This window comes from Callorhinus ursinus, unplaced genomic scaffold, assembly GCF_003265705.2.
Source record: "Callorhinus ursinus isolate GAN/ISIS: 27379988/994484 unplaced genomic scaffold, GSC_fseal_2.0 scaffold116, whole genome shotgun sequence".
In the NCBI taxonomy this organism is placed as follows: domain Eukaryota; kingdom Metazoa; phylum Chordata; class Mammalia; order Carnivora; family Otariidae; genus Callorhinus; species Callorhinus ursinus.
In genome coordinates, this window is record NW_027397178.1 from 966499 (window position 1) to 989740 (window position 23242).

At 36.8% G+C, this 23242-nt stretch overlaps 1 protein-coding gene across 1 annotated transcript; it reads left to right on the top strand.

Moving 5' to 3' along the window:
- Window positions 1-8173: 8173 nt before the first annotated feature.
- Window positions 8174-9195, top strand: LOC112833307 (olfactory receptor 4K15-like). The gene is given in 3 exon segments (XM_025884387.1): window positions 8174-8259; window positions 8262-8474; window positions 8477-9195. Coding segments are annotated over 3 exon segments (963 nt in total). The 5' UTR covers window positions 8174-8228.
- Window positions 9196-23242: the final 14047 nt, after the last annotated feature.

Genomic DNA, 23242 nt, shown 5'->3' on the forward strand with positions numbered 1-23242 from the left:
TGAGTGTTCTTATCACAACAAAGTAATAATAAATAAAGTTGGGTGGGAAGAAACTTTCAGAGGTAACAGATATGTTTATGGCATACATTGTGGTGACTGTTTCATGGGTCCATAATTATCTTCAGACTCATCAAGATGCAGAAATTAAATATGTACAAGTTTTGTATATCAATCATATTTCAATAAAAAGTTTTTTTAAAAGATTAAAGCCCCATATCTAACAAAAGCTTAAACCTGTCAAAGTAAATTTGATTAAGAAAATTTATTGTAATTATTGTCTCAAAAATGATATTACATTTATTAAATATTTTGAATAAAAACTTTAAATATAAAAAGAATAGTATTTATATGGTTAAATGTTACAGTATAGTTTAATAAAATGGAAAACAAAGGTTATAGAACAATTTTAAAAAATAAAATACAACCAAGAGTGGAAATGAAATGAGATACTAAGGAAAAGAATTCCAACAGAGATAAGGAAGAGTGGGAAAGGAGCAAAAATAGATAAAATAGAAAAACATAGCAAGATGGTAGTCTTAGAGCAATTTAAATAATTACATTACCTGTAAATGATCTAAGGACTCTACTAAAAGGCAGATATTGCCAGAATGAAGCACAAGCAAGACCCAAATATTTGCTGTCAACAGGAATCCACTTTAAAGACACAAACTACCAACATAAATGGATGGAGGAAAGATAAACAATGCAAGCCGTGATTAATAAGAGAACTGAGGGGTGCCTGGGTGGCTCAGTTGGTTAAGCAACTGCCTTTGGCTCAGGTCATGATCCTGGAGTCCCGGGATCGAGTCCCACATGGGACTCCCTGCTCAGCAAGGAGCCTCCTTCTCCCTCTAACCCTCGCCCCTCTCATGTACTCTCTCTCTCTCATTCTCACTCTCTCAAAATAAATAAATACATCTTTAAAAAAAGGGGGAACTGAGGCAGTCATATCAATATTTGACTCTGAAGACTTCAGATCAACAAATATTATCAAAAATAGAGACATGTCATAATGTTAAAGAGCTTAATCCTTCAAGAAGATGTACCGATCCTAATCTGTTTGTACCTGATATCCAAGCTTTAAAATGTATGGAGGCAAACATTTCTTCTTATCAAATTAGATTTCCCAACTGATTTGAAAGCTAAATACATAAAAACCTGCACATGAATGTTTACAGAAACTATTCATCATCCCCAAAACAAACAAAAAAGGAGCAACTAAGATGTCCTTCAAGAGATAAATGGAAAAAACAAGCTGAGGTATATCCATACAATGGAATACTATACCATAATATCAAAGACTGAGCTTCTAATCCACTCAACAAAATGGATTAATCCTAAATGCATATCATTAAATGAAAGAAGATAGTTGGAAAGTCTACACATGCTATACACTAAACATATGATGTCTGGAAAAGGAAAATCTAAGACACAGAGGACACATTAGTGATTGTTAGGGGTTTGTGGGGGGGGGGAAGTGGTCAAATACAAAGGAAACTTCTATGGTAATGCAACTGGATGGTACTAGAATCAGGACTTCTGTGTTATGAATCCAGAGACTCATAAATGTTCAGTCTTGATTCCAATAATTTTACCCTCAAGAACTTATCCTGAGGAAGCAATTAGAATTTTTAAAGATGACTTTTATATAAATTATTTTAAATCACACCTCTTTTCAACTGGGATAAAATACGTTTATATTTTCTACAATGTGGGAATAAGTATTTTATTGATAAACCGGAACATAATGCAACCATTAAAAATCAAGTTTATAAGTTATATGTGGCAACCAGAGAAAATGGTCATGATTCATGTTTATAGAAACGAAACATAAAAAAAGTACATAAACATAGTGTGATCCTATACATTATGATAAGTTGGGGAATTAAATATAGAGATATGACAGAGCTAGATATCATCTATTATATTGATGATTTAAGCCTGGATGTTTCAAAGGATGGAAATGATGACATTAGCAGAGTTGGTATTTACTATAAAAGAAAATGTGTTAATTTTGGAAATATTAAATTTGTGGTGCAGTGATGTCTTCTGATACACATGAAATCTTAGAATTAGAGGTGTATGCTTACATTCTTTTTCATAAACATGTAAAATCATCTGAATGTATTAAATCTCCCAGCAGGAGATCCTCAGGAGAAAGGAAATTCCAAATGACAGATTTTTAGAGATTATCTATACGAAAAGGGTAGTGGAAAGAACAGATAACAAGGAAGGGTACTGGAAGTACTGGCCAAAGAGTCATTTAGGAGTACTCTAAATTCATGTATTTGGGAAGACATTAAGATTCAGCTTAGCTCTAATCATAATTCAAAATATTCGAAATTGTGGAAGATAAATCAAGGAGAGTAGGAGCGGTGTTACACAAAGTATTAGAAAATATGTCCCCAAACTGAATAGTACAATCTGAGTCAAGAAACTAATTCCTCAAGAATTCATTCAACTTATCTAACAACTTAAGATGCTGGACTAGCTGATTTCTAGTGTTCCTATCAGCATCAAAATTCTACATGAGAATAAGAAGAAAACTTCTTTATCCTTTTATATTCTGTCTTAAATATAAAATAACCTCAGGGAAGGAGAACATCAGAACTTCACCCAACAACAATTTCTTTTCCTAAAAATTTCAACTAAAAAAATTCAAATTTTTGTGAGATTAAGTCGCTTCACTAGAACCTACTCTGTAGGATACAGTGTTTCTGCTGTAAAATGGCTTTCACTGCCCTACACTAGAAACCTTGCCTTGGAAACCAAGCATGTGGCTCTTTTAGAACAATTAAAATACCAAGATGTTTGCACTGCTGTGTACCATGCAAAGGAACAAATATCTTCTCACCAATTTTTGACTCTCCTGGGACAGAAATTGTGCTAAAGCTCTCCTGAAGCAGAAAGGAATAACCAACAAAATTATTCATTGCTTTTCTTTCCACCATGTTACATTTTCTCCAACAGGACAAAGCATTTCCAATAGTCCTGCTCCTTTCTCCATTTGTAAAATCCTCAAGGTGATGCACTGTAACTCTTGTACACAAACAAACTCTCTCACATAATTAGCCCTAATGAAGGTGATTTCTACTATCACAACTCTCCTCTGGGTCTCTTGGTCACTGCAATCTAGTGACGTCAAATCACTAATTAGCTTCTAACTACTTTAATGACTTTTCTTAGATCTATGTGCTGAGGATACTTCAAAGTATAAATGGTGGAGATTAAAGTCTGAAAAGACAAGGGTTCACCTACATTTGCACCCCACCCAATGGATCCTGAAGAATGTTGTTTCTCCCATTGAGTGCAATATAAGGCTAGGGACAAGAAGAGCACTGTTGTTCTGCAGCCTCCTAATTTGGTCACAACAGAGAACAGATAGAGACCATTAGCCCTCACCCTTTCGATTAATCTTTGAATATTCTATGTCCATTTTGCCTATTAGCTGCCCAAATATCTAAGTCTGAGAAGCGACTGAAGGCCATATTTCTTTTCTAATAACAGGATGGGTTTAGCCTTTTAATTGAATATACTTTTATTTCAGTACAACTTTTTATACTTCTGTCATTGAATTAACTTTCGGGGATGGGTCATGCTTTCAAAAGCCAGAGAATTAGAGAATATAAGAATTAAGAAGGAGCCTTCTTCCCTCTTTTTTTGGAAGAGACACAGAGCACCTTGAAGGGTATGTGATTTGCCTAAAATTGTGACACTATTTATCGAGAGGCAGAATTTGAACAGCTATTTTGTATAACTCAGGCTAAAATTTCTTTGGATATCATCTGTTGATTTGGACTTCAGGCTATTTTAAACCTTATAATTTAAAACGCTGTTAATTCATGACTAGAAAATACAAGTAACATGAAAATCTAAATATCTTGCTTGATATATATCCTTCTTGTGAGAAAAAAAAAGAGGATAGCCCATATATGATTACTATCTTTTACAATCTTATTAATACTATGGTAAATTCTTTATATTGCTATTACACAAAATGTCTGATTCAATTATTTGATGATCATATATAACACATACCTGAGAAGCAGCGAACAAAGTTATCTACACTTTGAATGAAGGGGAATTGAGATGAAGAGAAGAAAAAGCCTAAATTGTCCCTAAACATGATTTCGATAAAATGATACAATATTCCCATACCTCTCTTTACAGACCCCAAATCGTGTAACAATTACTATCCTAAGTGATACTTCCTAAAAAATATTCTTGCTGATCTTTAAAAGAAAACTTATATGAAATTGTTGTAGACTGTTGCTGAAACTTCCCCTTATAAACAATGTTTAAATCTCTGAAGCATTTCATCCATACTTCTGAACTTGTAAGAGGAAACTGAAAAAAACATTTTCCTAACATATGACAGTAAATATTCTATACTTGAAGCTGCAGTGGAGACTAAAAAATAATCCTCTTCATGTGATCCTGAGTTGCATATGATTGGTATTGATTTCTAGAGGTCTATGAAACTTATTTGTAATCATCTAGTTTATTGCTATTGAAAATAGAAGCAAGATAGCTATAGTTAGGCTGAATTCCTTGCAAAACTGTGAAACAGGAAATTTTTGCTTTAGTATGTCTTTTTTGTCTACTTCTTTGTCTCTTAGATCCTGAAGTCTCCAAGTACTCCCCCAGCTACTCCAGACCCAAATTCAAATACTGCATTCAGCCTTCTCTCACCTCTATGAAGATAGTCCATCCTGGCTACGGACATCCTCAGTCTCTTTCTTTCTTATTTAAAAGCAAACTTTATGATTCATCTCTACAGAGGCAGGTCTATTTTCTTAGGAGATGTGGAAGTAACAACTAAATACCTACTAAGCGTTAATGACTACAAATTATAGGATATGTCATATACCCCATTTCATCTTAGGTAAGTGAAAGCACTTTGTCAGTATCCTTACAAAGACCACACACTAGCATTTGTCTCCAGTGAGTGTTACAACTCTGACCCAGATTTAGAGAGGGAGGATAAATGGAGTGGCAATGCTGGAAAACTTGTGAAAGATGGATCTCTGATCTGAGAGTTTGCTGGCCTCTTGTAAACAACACTTCTACTTTCTTCACTTAATCCACCAGTCATAATATCCAAGATAGAAGTAGTAGGAAAAGATCTGACAGAATTTCAAAAAGGAGGGACCTGAGGGTCACCTAGTACAACCTGTATTCATGCATTAATTTACTTCCAAATACTACAAGAAATGAAAGATTGGTCTTTGCAAGAACACATCTACTAATTAGAAACTCATTCTTGGATGAGTCAGGTCATACTATCTTTGAGCGCATAAAATTATCAGAAAATACTTTGATTTGAAACAATACATTATTTTATTTTATTATCTTTTAAAGATTTTATTTATTTATTTGACAGAGAGAGTGAGAGAACACAAGCAGAGGGAGCAGCAGAGGGAGAGGGAGAAGCAGGGAGCTTGACTTGGGGCTTGATCCCAGGACCCTGGGATAGACACTTAACAAACTGAGCCACCCAGGCACCCCTATTTCTTTTTTTTTTAAGATTTATTTATTTATTTATTTGAAAGAGAGAGAATGAGAGATAGAGAGCATGAGAGGGAGGAGGGTCAGAGGGAGAAGCAGACTCCCTGCCGAGCAGGGAGCCCGATGTTGGACTCGATCCTGGGACTCCAGGATCATGACCTGAGCCGAAGGCAGTCGCTTAACCAACTGAGCCACCCAGGCGCCCAGGCGCCCCTATTTCTTTAAATTTTATTTATTTATTAAGAGAGCATGTATGAATGCGGAGAGGGGGAGAGGGAGAGAAAGAGAATTCTCAAGCAGATTCTGCACTGTGCGTGGAGCCCAATGTGGGGCTTGACCCTACAACCCTGAGATCATGACCTGAGCCAAAACCAAGAGTCAGATGCCTAACCGACTGAGCCACCCAGGTGCCCTTAACATAGGTTTTTTTTTTTTTTTAATTTTAATAGCTTTATTTTTTCACTATTTTATAGCAGTTTTATTTGGTGTAAAAAGACAGCCTATTTCATTTAAAAGGAATGTTCTAGCCAGTGAAGGAAAATGAGGACTCACCAACTTCATTAAATAAAAAAGGGATGAATATTAGTAAGTGATCTCTCAGGAGGCAAGTTACAAACCTAACTGTTCTATCACCAGTGCACAGTTCAGTGCCCTGAGAGAGTGGGCATGTACTTACTTACACTGACCTGGAAGCACAGAGATTTGCAGAAGATTTATTGGGAGGATGATTCCTGTGGTGATTTTCTCACATAAGTGGATTATGGGTACCTAAGGTACCAGAAAGTCTTCTCTGCCACCCCTTTCTGCTGTGTCTCTAGAAGGTCTCCCTGGGAAATTCATTCCCTGTGCTTAATTTAAGGCTTTGCTCTTTCTGACAGGATACATATGAACCCCTATTAGTTGGTCTTGTTGGGTACAATTTCCTTACCTGCTTCTAGGCATTCATTAGAGTATTTGTGTCAAGGAGTCTAAGAGTCAGGGTATTTCCCAGGGAGAATAGGCCGTGCTGTGAACCTAGAGTTAACTTAAAAACAGGCTACAAAGAAATGAGGAGGAAGGGAGAAACACACGGAGGAGAATGTGGTGGTTCCTCAAAGACAAACTTACTCCATTGCATAGTTTTACCTCAGCCTGTTCTGACTTCAGACTCTGCTGTTAGTCTCTTCTGAAAATCCTAGAGCCATAGTTTTGATATAATTGGTGATGATATATGAATTAATTCTTTGGGGGGAATTTTCTAGAGAATTGGAGATTTGAATATAGGGGTGAGTCCCTGAATTTGGTTCCTGGGAATTAAAATTATTCATCACATGCCCTGTCTTTATGTGTAAATCCTCCAGGGAAACTCAAAGAAACACTAGGCAATTTGCAATTAAAGAAGACATTAATATCAAAAAACTGCAGATAACTAGAAATCAGTAAAATAAAAGACACTGTCTTGCAATGACCTGATTTAGATGTAGAGAGAGATATTTCTTTAAATTTCACATTTTTTATTATTCATTATACAATGTTTCCAAGTTCTAGATAGCTTATAAAAGTATAAATAACATAAAAGGGAGAAAGTGTTGATAAAATAGAATGTAGAATAACTGAGTAAAAAAGAAGAAACATTTTTTTTATGGTCTGGATTTCTTACTATGAATACTATTACTGTACAATATAACTATAATTTTTAAAAGACCCACCACCAAATTAAATGTCAGTCATAATTCAATAATACATCCGTGGCTATTAGCAACAATAGCCGAGCTTAATGAAGCTTAACATCAGGGAATAACTGAAAAGAACAAATGCACTAGATTCCCTTATAAAATAGAACCCCAGGAAGAGATGAGGCACAACTCTAGAAAGAGTTCCAATAAGCTCTAGAGCTTTGGGTTTTGCTAGGTTTTGTATTTTAGTTCATACAATTTTAACTGAATAGAGAAGGGAATAAGACCTAATCACTCAAGGCAATGATTCTGCCTATGAACTCTCACACAATGTAATGGTGTCTCTTTATCTCCTGGATTTCTTTTTTATTAATAAATAAAATATGCACAAAACTACACATGAAAGATCTTGCACATCTTGTAAGTTTTCACAAAGCAAACACTTCCATGTACCTATCAACCACATCAAGAAACAGAACATTATCAGCACTTCAGAAGCCCTTCCTGTCACCTTCCTGTCCCTATTCCTCTTCCAGGATAACCACTCCAGGAGCTTTTTTAATACCATAGATTAGTGTATCCTATTTTAAAACTTTATTTAAATAGGTTCATATAGTATACACTTTTGTGTCTAACTTTTGGGGTCAACATTGTGAAATTGTCTTCCTCTGTGTTAGCCATTCAAAAAATTGTTATATAATTTATTGTAGAAAAAAATGATTTATATTTTGTCTCTGTAACTTCTTAGACTGGATTTCTATAATGTCAAGAAGACATTTCAGATTTTCAACTTCATTTGTAAAGTTAGTAGATTACATTCCTCAAATTCATATAACTGGATATACTAGTGTCAAACGTCTCCTCAAAACTCTCCCCTCCATCCTTCTTTATTATTGTTATTATGCTGCTATATAATTTCTAATGATGAAAATTCAGATACATAAATATAAGTAGAAATTAGAATCTCTAAGGAAGGAAGTGGAACTGGGAAATGAAATCCGTGCTCACTGATTGATCTCTGTCTCTCTCCTATTCAGGTAACAAGATAAGTTCCTTCCAAAATCAATGAATGAGACAAATCATTTCCGAGTGACTGAGTTGTGTTGCTGGGGCTTTCTAATTCCCAGGAGCTCCAACCTTTCTTGTTTCTCATATTTTCACTACTTTACCTAGCAATACTGCTGGGAAACTTTCTTATCATCCTCACTGTAACCTCAGATTCCCGCCGTCATACCCCCATGTACTTTCTGCTTGCAAACCTCTCTTTTATAGATATATGTGTTGCCTCTTTTGCTACCCCCAAAATGATTGCAGAGTGGAGCATAAGACTATTTCTTTTCATGCCTGCCTGTCCCAGATTTTCTTTGTTCATCTTTTTACTGGCAGTGAAATGGTGCTCCTTGTATCCATGGCTTATGACCGTTATGTTGCTATATGCAAACCTCTCCACTACATGACAATAATGAGTTGCTGTGTGTGTATTATTCTTGTTCTCATCTCCTGGCTTGTGGGTTTCATCCATACTATGAGCCAGTTGGCATTTACTGTTAACTTGCCATTTTGTGGCCCGAATCAGTTAGACGGTTTTTTCTGTGACCTCCCTCTAGTGACTAAGCTGGCCTGCATAGACACTTATGTTGTCAGCCTACTTATAGTTGCAGACAGTGGCTTTCTTTCTATGAGCTCCTTTCTCCTCTTGTTTGTCTCCTACACTGTGATACTTATCACTGTTAGGAACTGCTTCTCTGCTAGCATGGCCAAGGCCCGCTCCACACTGACTGCTCATATCACTGTGGTCACACTGTTCTTTGGACCATGCATCTTCATCTATGTGTGGCCCTTCAGCGGTTATTCTGTTGACAAAGTCCTTGCTGTGTTTTACACCATCTTTACTCCCATCTTAAACCCAGTTATCTACACTCCAAGGAACAAAGAAGTGAAGGCAGCTATGTCAAAACTGAAGAGTCAGTATCTGAAGCCTGGCCAGGTTTCTTCAGTCATAAGAAATGTTCTTTTCTTGGAAAAAAGGTAAACTTACACAACTGTAACTACTGTAGCCTTGACTCTAAACAATTACAAATGGAATCACTCTGATGTTAAAGTAATCATTTTGACAAGTGGGAAAGGTGGATTAACTTGATTGAAAGAGTAATTATAATGATAAAAGCTAAAGAATGAACCTTACTGATATTTAGATTCTGTGCTTTTTGTTTCTATTTCCTATTTTTTATTTAGAATTTTTTAATATACAGCCTTTGAATAAATTGAGAAATGGCATTTACTCACATATGATAAATAAAGTGTACCTCTTCCTTTCAAAACTGTACTGCTCAGATGCCAATTATGGAGTAGTAATAGGTATAGATCTCTTTACAACAGTGAAAATAGATCTATTAATATATGTATATAATACACCTAGGTAAGACTGCATTTTACACAGTACTGGGTAACTGACAACACATGAAGATGATTCTATGATTGGTGTTAATGGTACAGCAACATGTAAAATAGCAAGGCTATCCAGCGAAGGCTTTTATAGTCAACACTTTCCCAAATCCTTCAATGCTGCTGCTTAATACATATTATTCATGGAAAATAACTCTCTGAATAAATTTATTCACCAGTGTTTTGTGTTCATTTATGTTAATTTCTGTTTTATTTATTTATTTATTTGAGAGAGAGAAAGAGAATGCACAAGCAGGGGTAGAGGCAGAGGAATAGAAAAAGGGAGAAGCAGACTCTGCTGGGCAGGGAGCTCAATGTGGGGCTCCATCTCAGGCCCCTGGGATCAAGACCTAAACCAGAAGGAGACCCTTAACCTACTGAGCCACCCAGGTGCCCCTCAATTTCTGTTTAATACTGATAAAATAATCTGGGGAATTTCAGAGATATAATTCTTTACTGCTTGTCATGATTATGAGTATGAAACTTCATACAAAACACTCTTTTCCCCATAGGTCTTTGTGATTCCTGTCTTTTCAGATAAGGTAGTTTTTTACATATTAATAGTTGGTAGAAATAATCATTTTTCTATGTGGACTTATTTAGTTAAAATTTTATTTTTACATTCCATAGACAGGTCCATAAAATGACAGAACCCTACTTCAAGAACTTTGGGGTAGCCATGAAATTCCTCCTCCATGATCACTCATGAAAATAAGATTTTCTAGGAATCCTCATTATAGGTTATTTTAGGCCTTTACTCTTTTATTGTATTCACATTTTTCCTCTATTTTTCTACTGTATTCTAGTTTCACAATCTGTTATAATGTTACCAGTTTTCTAGACTCCAATCCTTGGAATCTCCTAAAGGAATTCTATAACTATGATTACTGAAAGAAAAATTAAGTTTTCATTTTTGAGCCAGAGGGTACCAATTTATTATGGACCTAAAGGCAAAAAGAATTCTAGGAGGGACATTTATAGTGATACAGGGCTACATATACAAAGTAGAAAAATGTCTCTGCGCTATTCCTTTTGTTCCACATATGAGTGAAACCACACGATGATTGTCTTTCTCTGCTTGATTTATTTCACTTAGCATAATGCCCTTGGGGGGTGGGGGATGGGGTAACCAGGTAACGGGTATTAAGGAGGGCACGTGTTGTGATGAGCACTGGGTAGTTGTATGCAACTAATGAATTGTCGAAAACTACACATCAAAAACCAGTGATGTACTATATGTTGGCTAAGTGAATATAATAATAATAAAAAGTAGAAAACCATCAAACAAGCTAACCTTACACCTAAAAGAACACCAAAGACCAAAGTTAGCAGAATAAAGGAAATAATAAAGATTAGAGTGGAAATAAATGAAATTGAGAGTAAAAAAAAAAGGTTCAATGAAACCAAGAGCTAGTTCTTTGAAAAGATAATTAAAATTGGTAAATGTATAGCCGGACTAATCAAGAAAAAAGAGAGGACACAAATAAATAAAATCAGAAATAGAGCAGTATCAACTGATACTACAGAAATACAAAGGATTATAAGAGAATACTATTAAAAATTATATGTCAACAAATTGGACGAACTAGAATAAATAGATAAATTCCCCCAAAACTTATATCTAACATCCTAAAAACATCTTCCAAAGCTGAATCAGGAAGAAATTGAAAACCCGAACAAACCAATTAGTAGTAACAAAATTGAATCAACAACCCAAAAATTCCCAGCAAATAAAAGCCCAGGACTGGATGGATTCACAGGGAAATTCTAACGAATATTTATAGAAGAGTAATACTGAGGTGCCTGGGTGGCTGAGTCAGTTAAGGGTCCAACTCAGGTCATGATCTCAGGGTTGTGCGATTGAGCCTACAGTGGGCTCCATGCTGTGTGTGGAATCTGCTTAAGATTCTCTCATCCTCTTTCCCTCACCACTTTCATTCATTATAGAACTGAAAGCCCTAGCCATACCAATCAGACAAGAAAAAAAATAAAAATAAAAGGCAACCATAATGGTAAGGAAGAAGTTCAACTGTCACTATTTGCAAATGACATGATGTTATACATAGAAAACCCTAAAGACTATAGCAAAAAATTATTAGAAGTAATAAATTTAATTCAGCAAAGTTGAAGGATACAAAATTTACACACAAAAATTGGTTGCATTTCTTTTTTTATAATTTTTTATTGTAATGTTAATCACCATACATTACATCATTAGTTTTTGATGCAGGGTTCCATGATTCATTGTTTGTGTATAACACACAGTGCTCCACCCAGAATGTGCCCTCTTTAATACCCATCACCACGCTAACCCATCCCCCACCCTCCTCCCCTCTAGAACCTTCAGTTTGTTTTTCAGAGTCCATCGTCTCGCATGGTTCGTCTCCCCCTCCGACTTACTCCCCTTCATTCTTCCCCTCCTGCTATCTTCTTCTTTTTCTTTTTTCTTAACATATGTTGCATTATTTGTTTCAGAAGTACAGATCTGTGATTCAACAGTCTTGCACAATTCACAGCGCTCACCATAGCACATACCCTCCCCAATGTCTATCACCCAGCCACTCCATCCCTCCCACCCCCCACCACTCCAGCAACCCTCAGTTTGTTTCCTGAGATTAAGAATTCCTCATATCAGTGAGGTCATATGATACATGTCTTTCTCTGACTTATTTCACACAGCATAACACCCTCCAGTTCCATCCATGTCGTTGCAAATGGCAAGATCTCATTCCTTTTGATGGCTACATAATATTCCATTGTGTATATATACCACCTCTTCTTTAACCATTCATCTGTCAATGGACATCTTGGCTCTTCCCACAGTTTGGCTATTGTGGACATTGTTGCTATAAACATTGGGGTGCACGTACACCTTCGGATCCCTACATTTGTATCTTTGTGGTAAATACCCAGTAGTGCAATTGCTGGATCGTATGGTAGCTCTATTTTCAACTTTTTGAGGAACCTCCATACTGTTTTCCAGAGTGGTTGCACCAGCTTGCATTACCACCAACAGTGTAGGAGGGTTCCCCTTTCTCCTCATCCCCGCCAACATTGTCGTTTCCTGACTTGTTAATTTTAGCCATTCTGACTAGTGTGAGGTGGTATCTCATTGAGGTTTTGATTTGGATTTCCCTGGTACCGAGTGAAGTTGAGCACCTTTTCATGTGTCTGTTGGCCATTTGGATGTCTTCTTTGGAAAAATGTCTGTTCATGTCCTCTGCCCATTTCTTGATTGGATTATTTGTTCTTTGGGTATTGAGTTTGATAAGTTCTTTATAGATTTTGGATACTAGCCCTTTATCTGATATGTCATTTGCAAATATCTTCTCCCATTCTGTCGGTTGTCTTTTGGTTTTGTGGACTGTTTCTTTTGCTGTGCAAAAGCTTCTTATCTTGATGAAATCCCAATAGTTCATTTTTGCCCTTGCTTCCCTTGCCTTTGGCGATGTTTCTAGGAAGAAGTTGCTGCGGCTGAGGTCGAAGAGGTTGCTGCCTGTGTTCTCCTTTAGGATTTTGATGGACTCCTGTCTCACGTTTAGGTCTTTCAATCATTTGGAGTCTCTTTTTGTGTGTGGTGTAAGGAAATGGTCCAGTTTCATTCTTCTGCATGTGGCTGTGCAATTTTCCCAACACCATTTGTTGAAGAGACTGTCTTTTTGCCATTGGACATTCTTTCCTGCTTTGTCAAAGATGAGTTGACCATAGAGTTGAGGGTCCATTTGTGGGCTCTCGATTCTGTTCCATTGATCTATGTGTCTGTTTTTGTGCCAGTACCGTACTGTCTTGATGATGACAGCTTTGGAATAGAGCTGAGGGAAGTCTGGAATTGTGATGCCGCCAGCTTTGCTTTTCTTTGTCAACATTCCTCTGGCACTCCGGATCTTTTCTGGTTCCATACAAATTTTAGGATTATTTGTTCCATTTCTTTGAAAAAAGTGGATGGTATTTTGATGGGGATTGCATTGAATGTGTAGACTGCTCTAGGTAGCATGGACATCTTCACAATGTTTGTTCTTCCAATCCATGAGCATGGAACATTTTTCCATTTCTTTGTGTCTTCCTCAATTTCTTTCATGAGTATTTTATAGTTTCTTGAGTACAGATCCTTTGCCTCTTTGGTTAAATTTATTCCTAGGTATCTTATGGTTTTGGGTGCAATTGTAAATGGGATAGACTCCTTGATTTGTCTCTCTTCTGTCTTGTTGTTGGTGTATAAGAATGCCACTGATTTCTGTGCATTGATTTTATATCCTGCTACTTTACTGAATTCCTGGATGAGTTCTAGCAGTTTTGGGGTGGAGTCTTTTGGGTTTTCCACATACAGTATCATATCATCTGCAAAGAGTGAGAGTTTGACTTCCTCTTGCCGATTTGGATGCCTTTGATTTCTTTTTGCTGTCTGATTGCTGTGGCTAGGACTTCTAATACTATGTTGAATAGCAGTGGTGAGAGTGGACGTCCCTGCTGTGTTCCTACCTTAGGGGAAAAGCTCTCAGCTTTTCCCCATTGAGAATGATATTCACTGTAGGTTTTTCATAGATGGCTTTTATGATATTGAGGTATGTTCCCTCTATCCCTATACTCTGAAGAGTTTTGACGAAGAAAGGATGCCGTACTTTGTCAAATGCTTTTTCTGCATCTATTGAGAGGATCATATACATGTTGTTCTTTCTTTTGTTAATGTATTGTATCACGTTGATTGATTTGCGGATGTTGAACCAGCCTTGCAGCCCAGGGGTAAATCCCACTTGGTTGTGGTGAATAATCTTTTTAATGTACTGTTGGATCCTATTGGCTAGTATTTTGGTGAGAATTTTTGCATCCATGTTCATCACGGATATTGGTCTGTAATTCTCCTTTTTGATGGGGTCTTTGTCTGGTTTTGGGATCAAGGTAATGGTGGCCTCATAAAATGAGTTTGGAAGTTTTCCTTCCATTTCTATTTTTTGGAACAGTTTCGGGAGAATAGGTATTATTCTTCTTTAAATGTCTGATACAATTCCCCTGGGAAGCCATCTGGCCCTGGGCTTTTGTTTCTTGGGAGATTCTTGATGACTGCTTCAATTTCCTTCGTGGCTATAGGTGTGTTCAGGTTTTCTATTTCTTCCTTGTTCAATTTGGTAGTTGATACATCTCTAGGAATACACCCATTTCTTCCAGGTTATCTAATTTGCTGGCATAGAGTTGCTCATAATATTTTCTTATAATTGTTTGTATTTCTTTGGTGTTGGTCGTGATCTCTCCTCCTTCATTCATGATTTTGTTGATTTGGGTCATTTCTCTTTTCTTTTTGATAAGTCTGGCCAGGGGTTTATCAATCTTGTTAATTCTTTCAAAGAACCAGCTCCTAGTTTCGTTGATCTGTTCTACTGTTCTTTTGGTTTCTAGTTCATTGATTTCTGCTCTGATCTTTATTATTTCTCTTCTGCTGGGTTTAGGCTTTATTTGCTGCTCTTTCTCCACTCCTTTAGATGTAGGGTTAGGTTGTGTATTTGAGACCTTTCTTGTTTCTTGAGAAAGACTTGTATTGCTATATACTTTCCTCTCAGGACTGCTTTTGCTGTATCCCAAAGATTTTGAACAGTTGTGTTTTCATTTTCATTGGTTTCCATGAATTGTTTTAATTCTTCTTTAATTTCCTGGTTGACCCATTCATTCTTTAGTAGGATGCTCTTTAGCCTCCATGTATTTGAGTTCTTTCCGACTTTCCTCTTGTGATTGAGTTCTAGTTTCAAAGCAGTGTGGTCTGAAAATACGCAGGGAATAATCCCAATCTTTTGGTACCAGTTGAGACCTGATTTGTGACCTAGGATGTGATCAATTCTAGAGAATGTTCCATGGGCACTAGAGAAGAATGTGTATTCTGTTGCTTTGGGATGGAATGTTCTGAATATGTCTGTGAAGTCCATTTGGTCTTCACAGTGTGTCCTTTAAAATCTTTATTTCCTTTTTGATCTTTTGCTTAGATGATCTGTCTATTTCAGTCAGGGGGGTGGTAAAGTCCCCCACTATTATTGTATTGTTGTCAATGTGTTTCTTTGCTTTTGTTATTAATTGCCTTATATAATTGGCTCCTCCCATGTTAGGGGCATAGATATTTACAATTGTTAGATCTTCTTGTTGGATAGACCCTTTAAGTAGGATATAGTGTCCTTCTTCATCTCTTATTACAGTCTTTGTTTTAAAATCTAATTTGTTTGATATAAGGATTGCCACCCCAGCTTCCTTTTGGTGTTTATTAGCATGGTAATGGTTTTCCACCCCCTCACTTTCAATCTGGGGTGTCTTTGGGTCTAAAATGAGTCTCTTGCAGACAGCATATTGATGGGTCTTGTTTTTTAATCCAATCTGATAGCCTGTGTCTTTTGATTGGGGCATTTAGCTCATTTACATTCAGGGTAACTATTGAAAGATATGAATTTAGTGCCATTGTATTGCCTGTAAGGTGACTGTTACTGTATATTGTCTGTGTTCCTTTCTGATCTATGCTGCTTTTAGGCTCTCTCTTTGCTTAGAGGACTCCTTTCAATATTTCTTGTAGGGTGGCTTCGTGTTTGCAAATTCCTTTAGTTTTTGTTTGTCCTGGAAGCTTTTTATCTCTCCTATTTTCAGTGACAGCCTAGCTGGATATAGTATTCTTGGCTGCATATTTTTCTCGTTTAGTGCTCTGAAGATATCATGCCAGTCCTTTCTGGCCTGCCAGGTCTCTGTGGATAGGTCTGTTGCCAATCTAATATTTCTACCATTGTAGGTTACATATCTCTTCTCTCGTGCTGCTTTCAGGATTTTCTCTTTGTCTCTGAGACTTGTAAGTTTTACAATTAGATGTCAGGATGTTGACCTATTTTTATTGAATTTGAGAGGGGTTCTTTGTGCCTCCTGGATTTCGATGCCTGTTTCCTTCCTCACATTAGGGAAGTTCTCCACTATTATTTGCTCCAATATACCTTCTGCCCCTCTCTCTCTTTCTTCTTCTTCTGGGATCCCAATTATTCTAATGTTGTTTCCTCTTATCATATTGATTATCTCTCGAATTCTGCCCTCATGTTCCTGTAGTTGTTTCTCTCTCTTTTTCTCAACCTCTTTATTTTCCATCATTTGGTCTTCTATATCGCTGATTCTCTCTTCTGCCTCATTTATCCTAGCAGTTAGTGCCCCCATTTTTTTTACACCTCATTAATAGCCTTTTTGATTTCGACTTGGTTCGATTTAGTTCTTTTATTTCTCCAGAAAGGGTTTCTCTAATAACTCTCACGATTTTTTCAGGCCCAGCTAGTATCTTTAAAGTCATGATTCTGAATTCTAGGTCTGACATCATACTAATGTCCGTATTGAGTAGGTCCCTGGCTGACGGTACTATCTCTTGTTCTTTTTGCTGAGGTGGTTTTTTTCGTCTTGTCATTTTGCCCAGAGGAGAATAGAGGAATGAGAGAACAAAATGCTAACAGGTTAACAATGTCCCCAGCAAATGTACTCAATACAAATCAGAAAAGACCTCAAACCAGGGGAAAAGAAAGGGAAAGAAAGAAAAAAGAAAGAGAAAAAAACAAAAGACAAAAAGAAAAAGATAAAAACAAAAACAGAACAAAACAAAAAAAAAAACCAGAATATGATCAAATATGATCAGGCTAGTGCATAGATCAGTGCCACACACTACATTTTGGGCATATTTTGGTCCATTAGAAATAAGTGTCTCCTAAAATTTTAAAGGAAGAAAGAGTTATATACACAAAATAAGGGTTGATACAATGAAGGGATGTAAGATAACTGTAAAAATGAAAATTATAAAAGATTTTATAAAAGGAATTGATAAGGTAAGAGGTTGTTTGAAAAAAGAAAGAAGATTTAAAAAAAAAAGAAAAAAAAGGGAGAGAATGTGACCAGGCAGGAGACTAGAACAAAGCCATACACTAGTGATTTAGGGTATATTTTGATCTGTTAGAAGAAACTGTATCTCAAAATTTTAAAAAGAGAACAACTTATATATATATGCCAAAAATAAGGGTAACTACTATGATGGGATAAAATATGATTCTAAAAATGAAAAATAAAAAATGTTTTTTTAAAAGAGGGATTGATACGATGTTGGTTGAAAAAGGGAAAAAGAAAAAATTAAAAAAAAACAGTTAAAAATTAAGTTTGAAAAACTAATGAATCATGGTAAAAAAAAAAAAAAGCCATGAATTCTATGTGCAGTATTCCCCTAGCGCTGGAGTTCTCCCATTCTCCTTGATCGGTAAACTTCGCCTTGGCTCCTGGCTGTTCCTGCTGATCTTTGGGGAAGGGGCCTGTTGCCGTGGTTGCCAAATGTCTTTGCCGGAGGCGGAATTGCCCCGGCCTTTTTGGTCTGGGCTAAACAAGCTGCTCGGGTTTGCTCTCAGGAGCTTTTGTTCCCTGCAAGCTCTCGGTACAGCTTTGGAGGACCAGACTGAAAATGGTGGCCTCCCAATCTCCACCCGGAGGAGCCAAGAACTCGGGGCCCGCTCCTCAGTGCACCTCCAGAGAAAAGCAGTCACTCCCGTCTCCCTGGTCTCCGGCCGCACTCCGTGCTCACCTGGCCTGTGACCAAGCATTTCTATCTCTGGCACCCGACCCTGTGTGGTGTCTCCAAACCCAGCAGATCCCTGTGGTGCACTCCTGCACGGCTCCTCTCCAGGGAGGAAGGGGAGTCTCCCTGGATCTGCCGCTTGTTGGGTCCCTGCTGGAGGAGCAGTGGCCCGACTGGGCAGCGGATCACAGTTTATGGCAACTCCGAGCTGAGAGCCCCTGCCTCGGCTCTGTGTCTGCAGCCAGCTTCCCCGCTCTGATACCTGGGAGGTCTGCCGCACTCAGGCACTCCTGGTCTTTCTGTGACCACGACGGTCCTGAGACCACACTGTCCCGCGAGGTTTCCACCGCTCGCTTAGCAGTGGAGCAACGTCCCTCCTCGAGCCAACTTCTAAAAGTTCCGATTTTGTGCTCCACGGCTCTATCGCTTGCCAGAAGTGGCCGTCGGATGCCCCCTCCCCCGCCGTCTATCCTCCTGAATATCGCCTCGGATTCACTTCTCCGCACGTCCTACCTTCCAGAAAGTGGTCGCTTTTTTGTTCAGAGAGTTGTTGCTATTCCAAATTGGTTGCATTTCTATACACTAATAACGAAGTAGCAGAAAATTAACAGTTCCATTTATGATTGCACCAAAAAGAATAAAATACCTAGAAATAAACTTAACCAAGGAAGTGAAAGACCTGTACTCCAAAATCTATAAATTACTGATGAAAGAAACTGAAGATGATACAAAGAAATGGAGAGATATTCTACATTCATGGATTGGGAGAACAAATACAATTAAATGTCCATGTTACCCAAAGCAATCTACAGAGTCAACGCAATCCCTCTCAAATTACCAGTAGCATTTTTCACAGAAATAGAAAAATACTAAAAATTTCATGGAACTAAAAAGACCTTAAATAGCTAAAGCAATTTTGAGAAAGAAGAAAAAAGCTGGAAGGATCACAATTGCAGATTTCAAGATATACTACAAAGCTGTAGTAATCAAACCAGGTATGGAATTGGCACGTGTGCGCACACGCTTGCATGCACACACACACACACAAAGACACATAGATCAAGGAAGCAGGATAGAGAGCTGAGAAATAAAATCATACTTATATAGTCAAACCATGATGAAGGAGGAAGAATATACAATAGGGAAAAACCAGTCTCTTAAATAAATGGTGCTGGGAAAACTGGACCCCTTTCTTATACCAGACCCAAAAACAAACTTAAAATGGATTTAAGACCTACAAATGAGACCAGAAACCATAAAAATCCTAGAAGCAAGCATTGGCACTAATCTCTTTCCCATTCTCTACAGCAACCTTTTTTCTAGATATGTCCCCTCAGGTAAGGGAAACAAAAGCAAAAATAAACTATCAGGTCTACATTTAAATAAAAAGCTTTTGCTCCACAAAGGAAAAAGTCAATAAAGTGAAAAGGCAACCTACTAAATGGGAGAAGACATCTGTAAGTGATATATCTGATAAGGGGTTAATATACAGAGTGAAAATTTATACAAATGACTATCCCCCAAAAAACAAAAACAAAAACAAAAACAAAAAAACCTCCCAAATAATCTGATTAAACATGGAGGGTCAGAATACATATTTTTCCAAAAAGCATGTACAGATGGCCAGTAGACACATGAAAAGATTCCCACATCACTATTCATCAAGGAAAGGCAAATCAAAGCCACAGTGAGATATCACCTCAGATTACATCACTGTCAGAATGGCTGGAATAAAAAAGACAATAACAAGTGTCGGTGAGAATGTAGGAAGAAAGGAACCCTTGGGCACTGCTATTAGGAATGCAAATTAGTGTAGCCATTGTTGAAAATAGTATGGAGTTTCCTCAGAAAAATTAAAGAAATAACATAGACCCCAGTAATTCTACTATTAGATATTCATTCCCTCCCACCCCCACATCAAAAAACACTGAAAACACTAATTGAAAAAGATATATGCATCCCTATGTTTATTGTAGCATTGTTTACAATAGCCAAGATATGGAAGAAACCTAAGTGTTCACGGATAAATGGATAAAAAAGAGGTGATATACAAACATGCATATACATACATACGGGGGTGATATACATACGATATAATGGAATATTATACAGCCATAAGAAAGGATGAGATCTTGCCATTTGTGGCAAGTAGATGGGCTAGAGGGTATTATGCTAAATGACATAATAAATCAGATGGAGAAAGTTAAGTACCATATGATTTCATTATACGTGGAAAATAAAAGACAAAACAAACAAACAAGCAAAAAAAAAAAAGCAGAAACAGACCCATAAATATACAGAAGAATCTGATGGTAGCAGGGGGTGGGGGGAAGGATATGGGTGGAAGGGCTGAAGTGGGAGATACAGTTTTCCAGTTATGGAATGAAAAATCACAGGGATAAAAAGTACAGCATGGGGAATATGGTCAGTGGTATTGTAAAAGCATTGTATGGTAACATATAGTAGTTACACTTGTGGTGTACCATAGCATAATGTATAGACTTGACAAATCACTACGTTGTACACCTCAAACTAATGTACCAATGTGTATAAAAAAATAAAGATTCCATGATGCAATGTGCAAAAAGCAATAAGCGTAATCATGGCAGTGTCACAGCCTAAAAACATTAGAGATACTCTTTTCAGTATGCTATGTAAACCCAATCCATTTTCCTTTGTTTTTTCAAAATCAGCTTTACTGAGGTATGACTGGCATACAAAAGATGATGGGGATTAGGAAATGCACTTGTGCTAAGCACTGGGTATTGTATGGAAGTACTGAATCACTATATTGTACACCTGAAACTAATACTACACTATATGTTAACTGGAATTTAAATAAAAACTTAAAAAGTTATCCATATTTCATGTGTATCTCTCGATGTCAGAAACAAGTCTGAATCCATGAAGTTATCATCCCTTTATCCCAAGAATGTCTCCTGGATGAAGTGAACAGCTGTTTTAATTCCTTCCTCAAACAGCAATAAGCATGTGATATTCTGCAAGGTGGCCACCATCAGAAATGCTCCTATTGTAACATTTTAATTATACCAACATATCACAATAAAAAAACCTCAGTATACTAATGCTAAGAAATAAAGGATGACAAACTGCATCAAACCATTAAAATATGGCTTTCAAACAGTTATATATGAAAGTGTGAAAATTATTCCTCATATAGCACTGGAAGCAAAATGAACCAAAAGCTTTGTAAATATTACCAACAGTTTAGACACAATAAGGCCTTTTTTTTTACCCATCTCTTGTTTTCTTTATATTTAAAAAACATTATTAGTATATTTCACTATAATTATTATAATAATTCTATTAACTCTATCCTTCCTTTTATGTCATATTCCACAATTGGCCTATTTTTGTTTCTTTTTTTCAACAATTTATTTCTCATCCTGTTCTCCTACCCTGAACCAATGTTTCAAATGTCTCTGAGAAGTAATATTTGAAAATAAATGTTATAAATAATTTAGTTTTAAAGGTTATATCGAGATTTGACAAGCTGAAAGAAATAACCAAATAGGTTTCACGTGAAAATGTGTGCTATGAGATAATCTCTTCAAGAATACCAAGATTGTAAAACAAGAAACAGATGATTATGCGGTGATTCATTTGGCTTTATAAACTGTGAAAAACACCTGAATATACCAAATAGCATTTGGGGAGCTTTTACTTCAAAGTAGTTATTTGGAACTTGCATATGATTTCAGTCTTAGCAAATTCCTATTAAAAGGTCCAAATAAATTCAAAAGTTGTAAACATAATCTGCACTGAAAAAATAATAATACAAATACCCAAAGGAGTAATTTTTGTGACCATGGATTGGACAGTGATTTCTTATACTTGACACCAAAAGCAATAGCACTGCTACGTGTTTAATCCAAAGGATACAAAAATAGAGATTCAAAGGGGCACATGCACCCCAATGTTTACAGCAGCAATGTCCACAATTGCCAAAATATGGAAAGAGCCCAGATGTCCACTAATGGATGAATGGATAAAGAAGATGTGGCATATATATACAATGGAATATTATTACTCAGCCATCAAAAAAATGAAATCTTGCCATTTGCAACAACGTGGATATAACTAGAGAGTATTATGCGAAGCAAAATAAGTCAGTCAGAGAAAGACAAATACTATATGATTTCACTCAGGTGTGGAATTTAAGAAACAAAACAGATGAACATGGGGGAAGGGAAGGAAAATAATATAAGATAAAAACAGAGAGAAAGGAAAACCATAAGAGACTCTTAACTACAGGGAACAAACTGAGTTGCTTGAGGGGAAGTGGGTTGGGGGATGGGATAATTGGGTGATGGGCATTAAGAAGGGCTCTTGATGTAATGATCACTGTGTTATATGCAACTGATGAATCACTAAATTCCACTCTGAAACTAATAATACACTATAGGTTAACTAACTTGAATTTAAATGAAAGTAAATTTAAAAATATATTTAAGGGTGCCTGAGTGGTGTCTGCCTTCGGCTCAGGTCATGATCCCAGGGTCCCGGATCGAGTCCCACATCCGGCTCCCTGCTTGGTGGGAAGTCTGCTTCACCCTTTCCCACTCCCCCTGCTTGTGTTCCTGCTCTCACTATCCCTCCCACTGTCAAATAAATAAAATCTTAAAAAAAAGATATTTAAACAGTACAAAAAAGTCAAAATTTCAAAGGATATATTCAAGAAAGTAAAAAGAGAGCCTACAGATTAGGAGAATATAACTGCAGATTACATATCTGGTAAGGGATTTATGTCCAAAACATATTATTAATACCTTCTACAATTCAACAATAAAAAGACAAATAACCCAATTTAAAAGTGCTCAAAGGATTTGAATATATATTTCCCTAAAGAAGACAAACAAATGGCCAGAATAAGCACATGAAACAATGGCCAATAACATTAGGGGAAATGCTAATGAAAATGAAAAGATACCACTTCACACCTACCAGGATGACTCAAGTCAAAAAGCAAAAAAATAACAAATATGGGTGAAAATACATAGAAAGTTGAAATCCACATTACATACATTGAGGGTATGATATCAAAATGTTGTAGCCTCTTTGG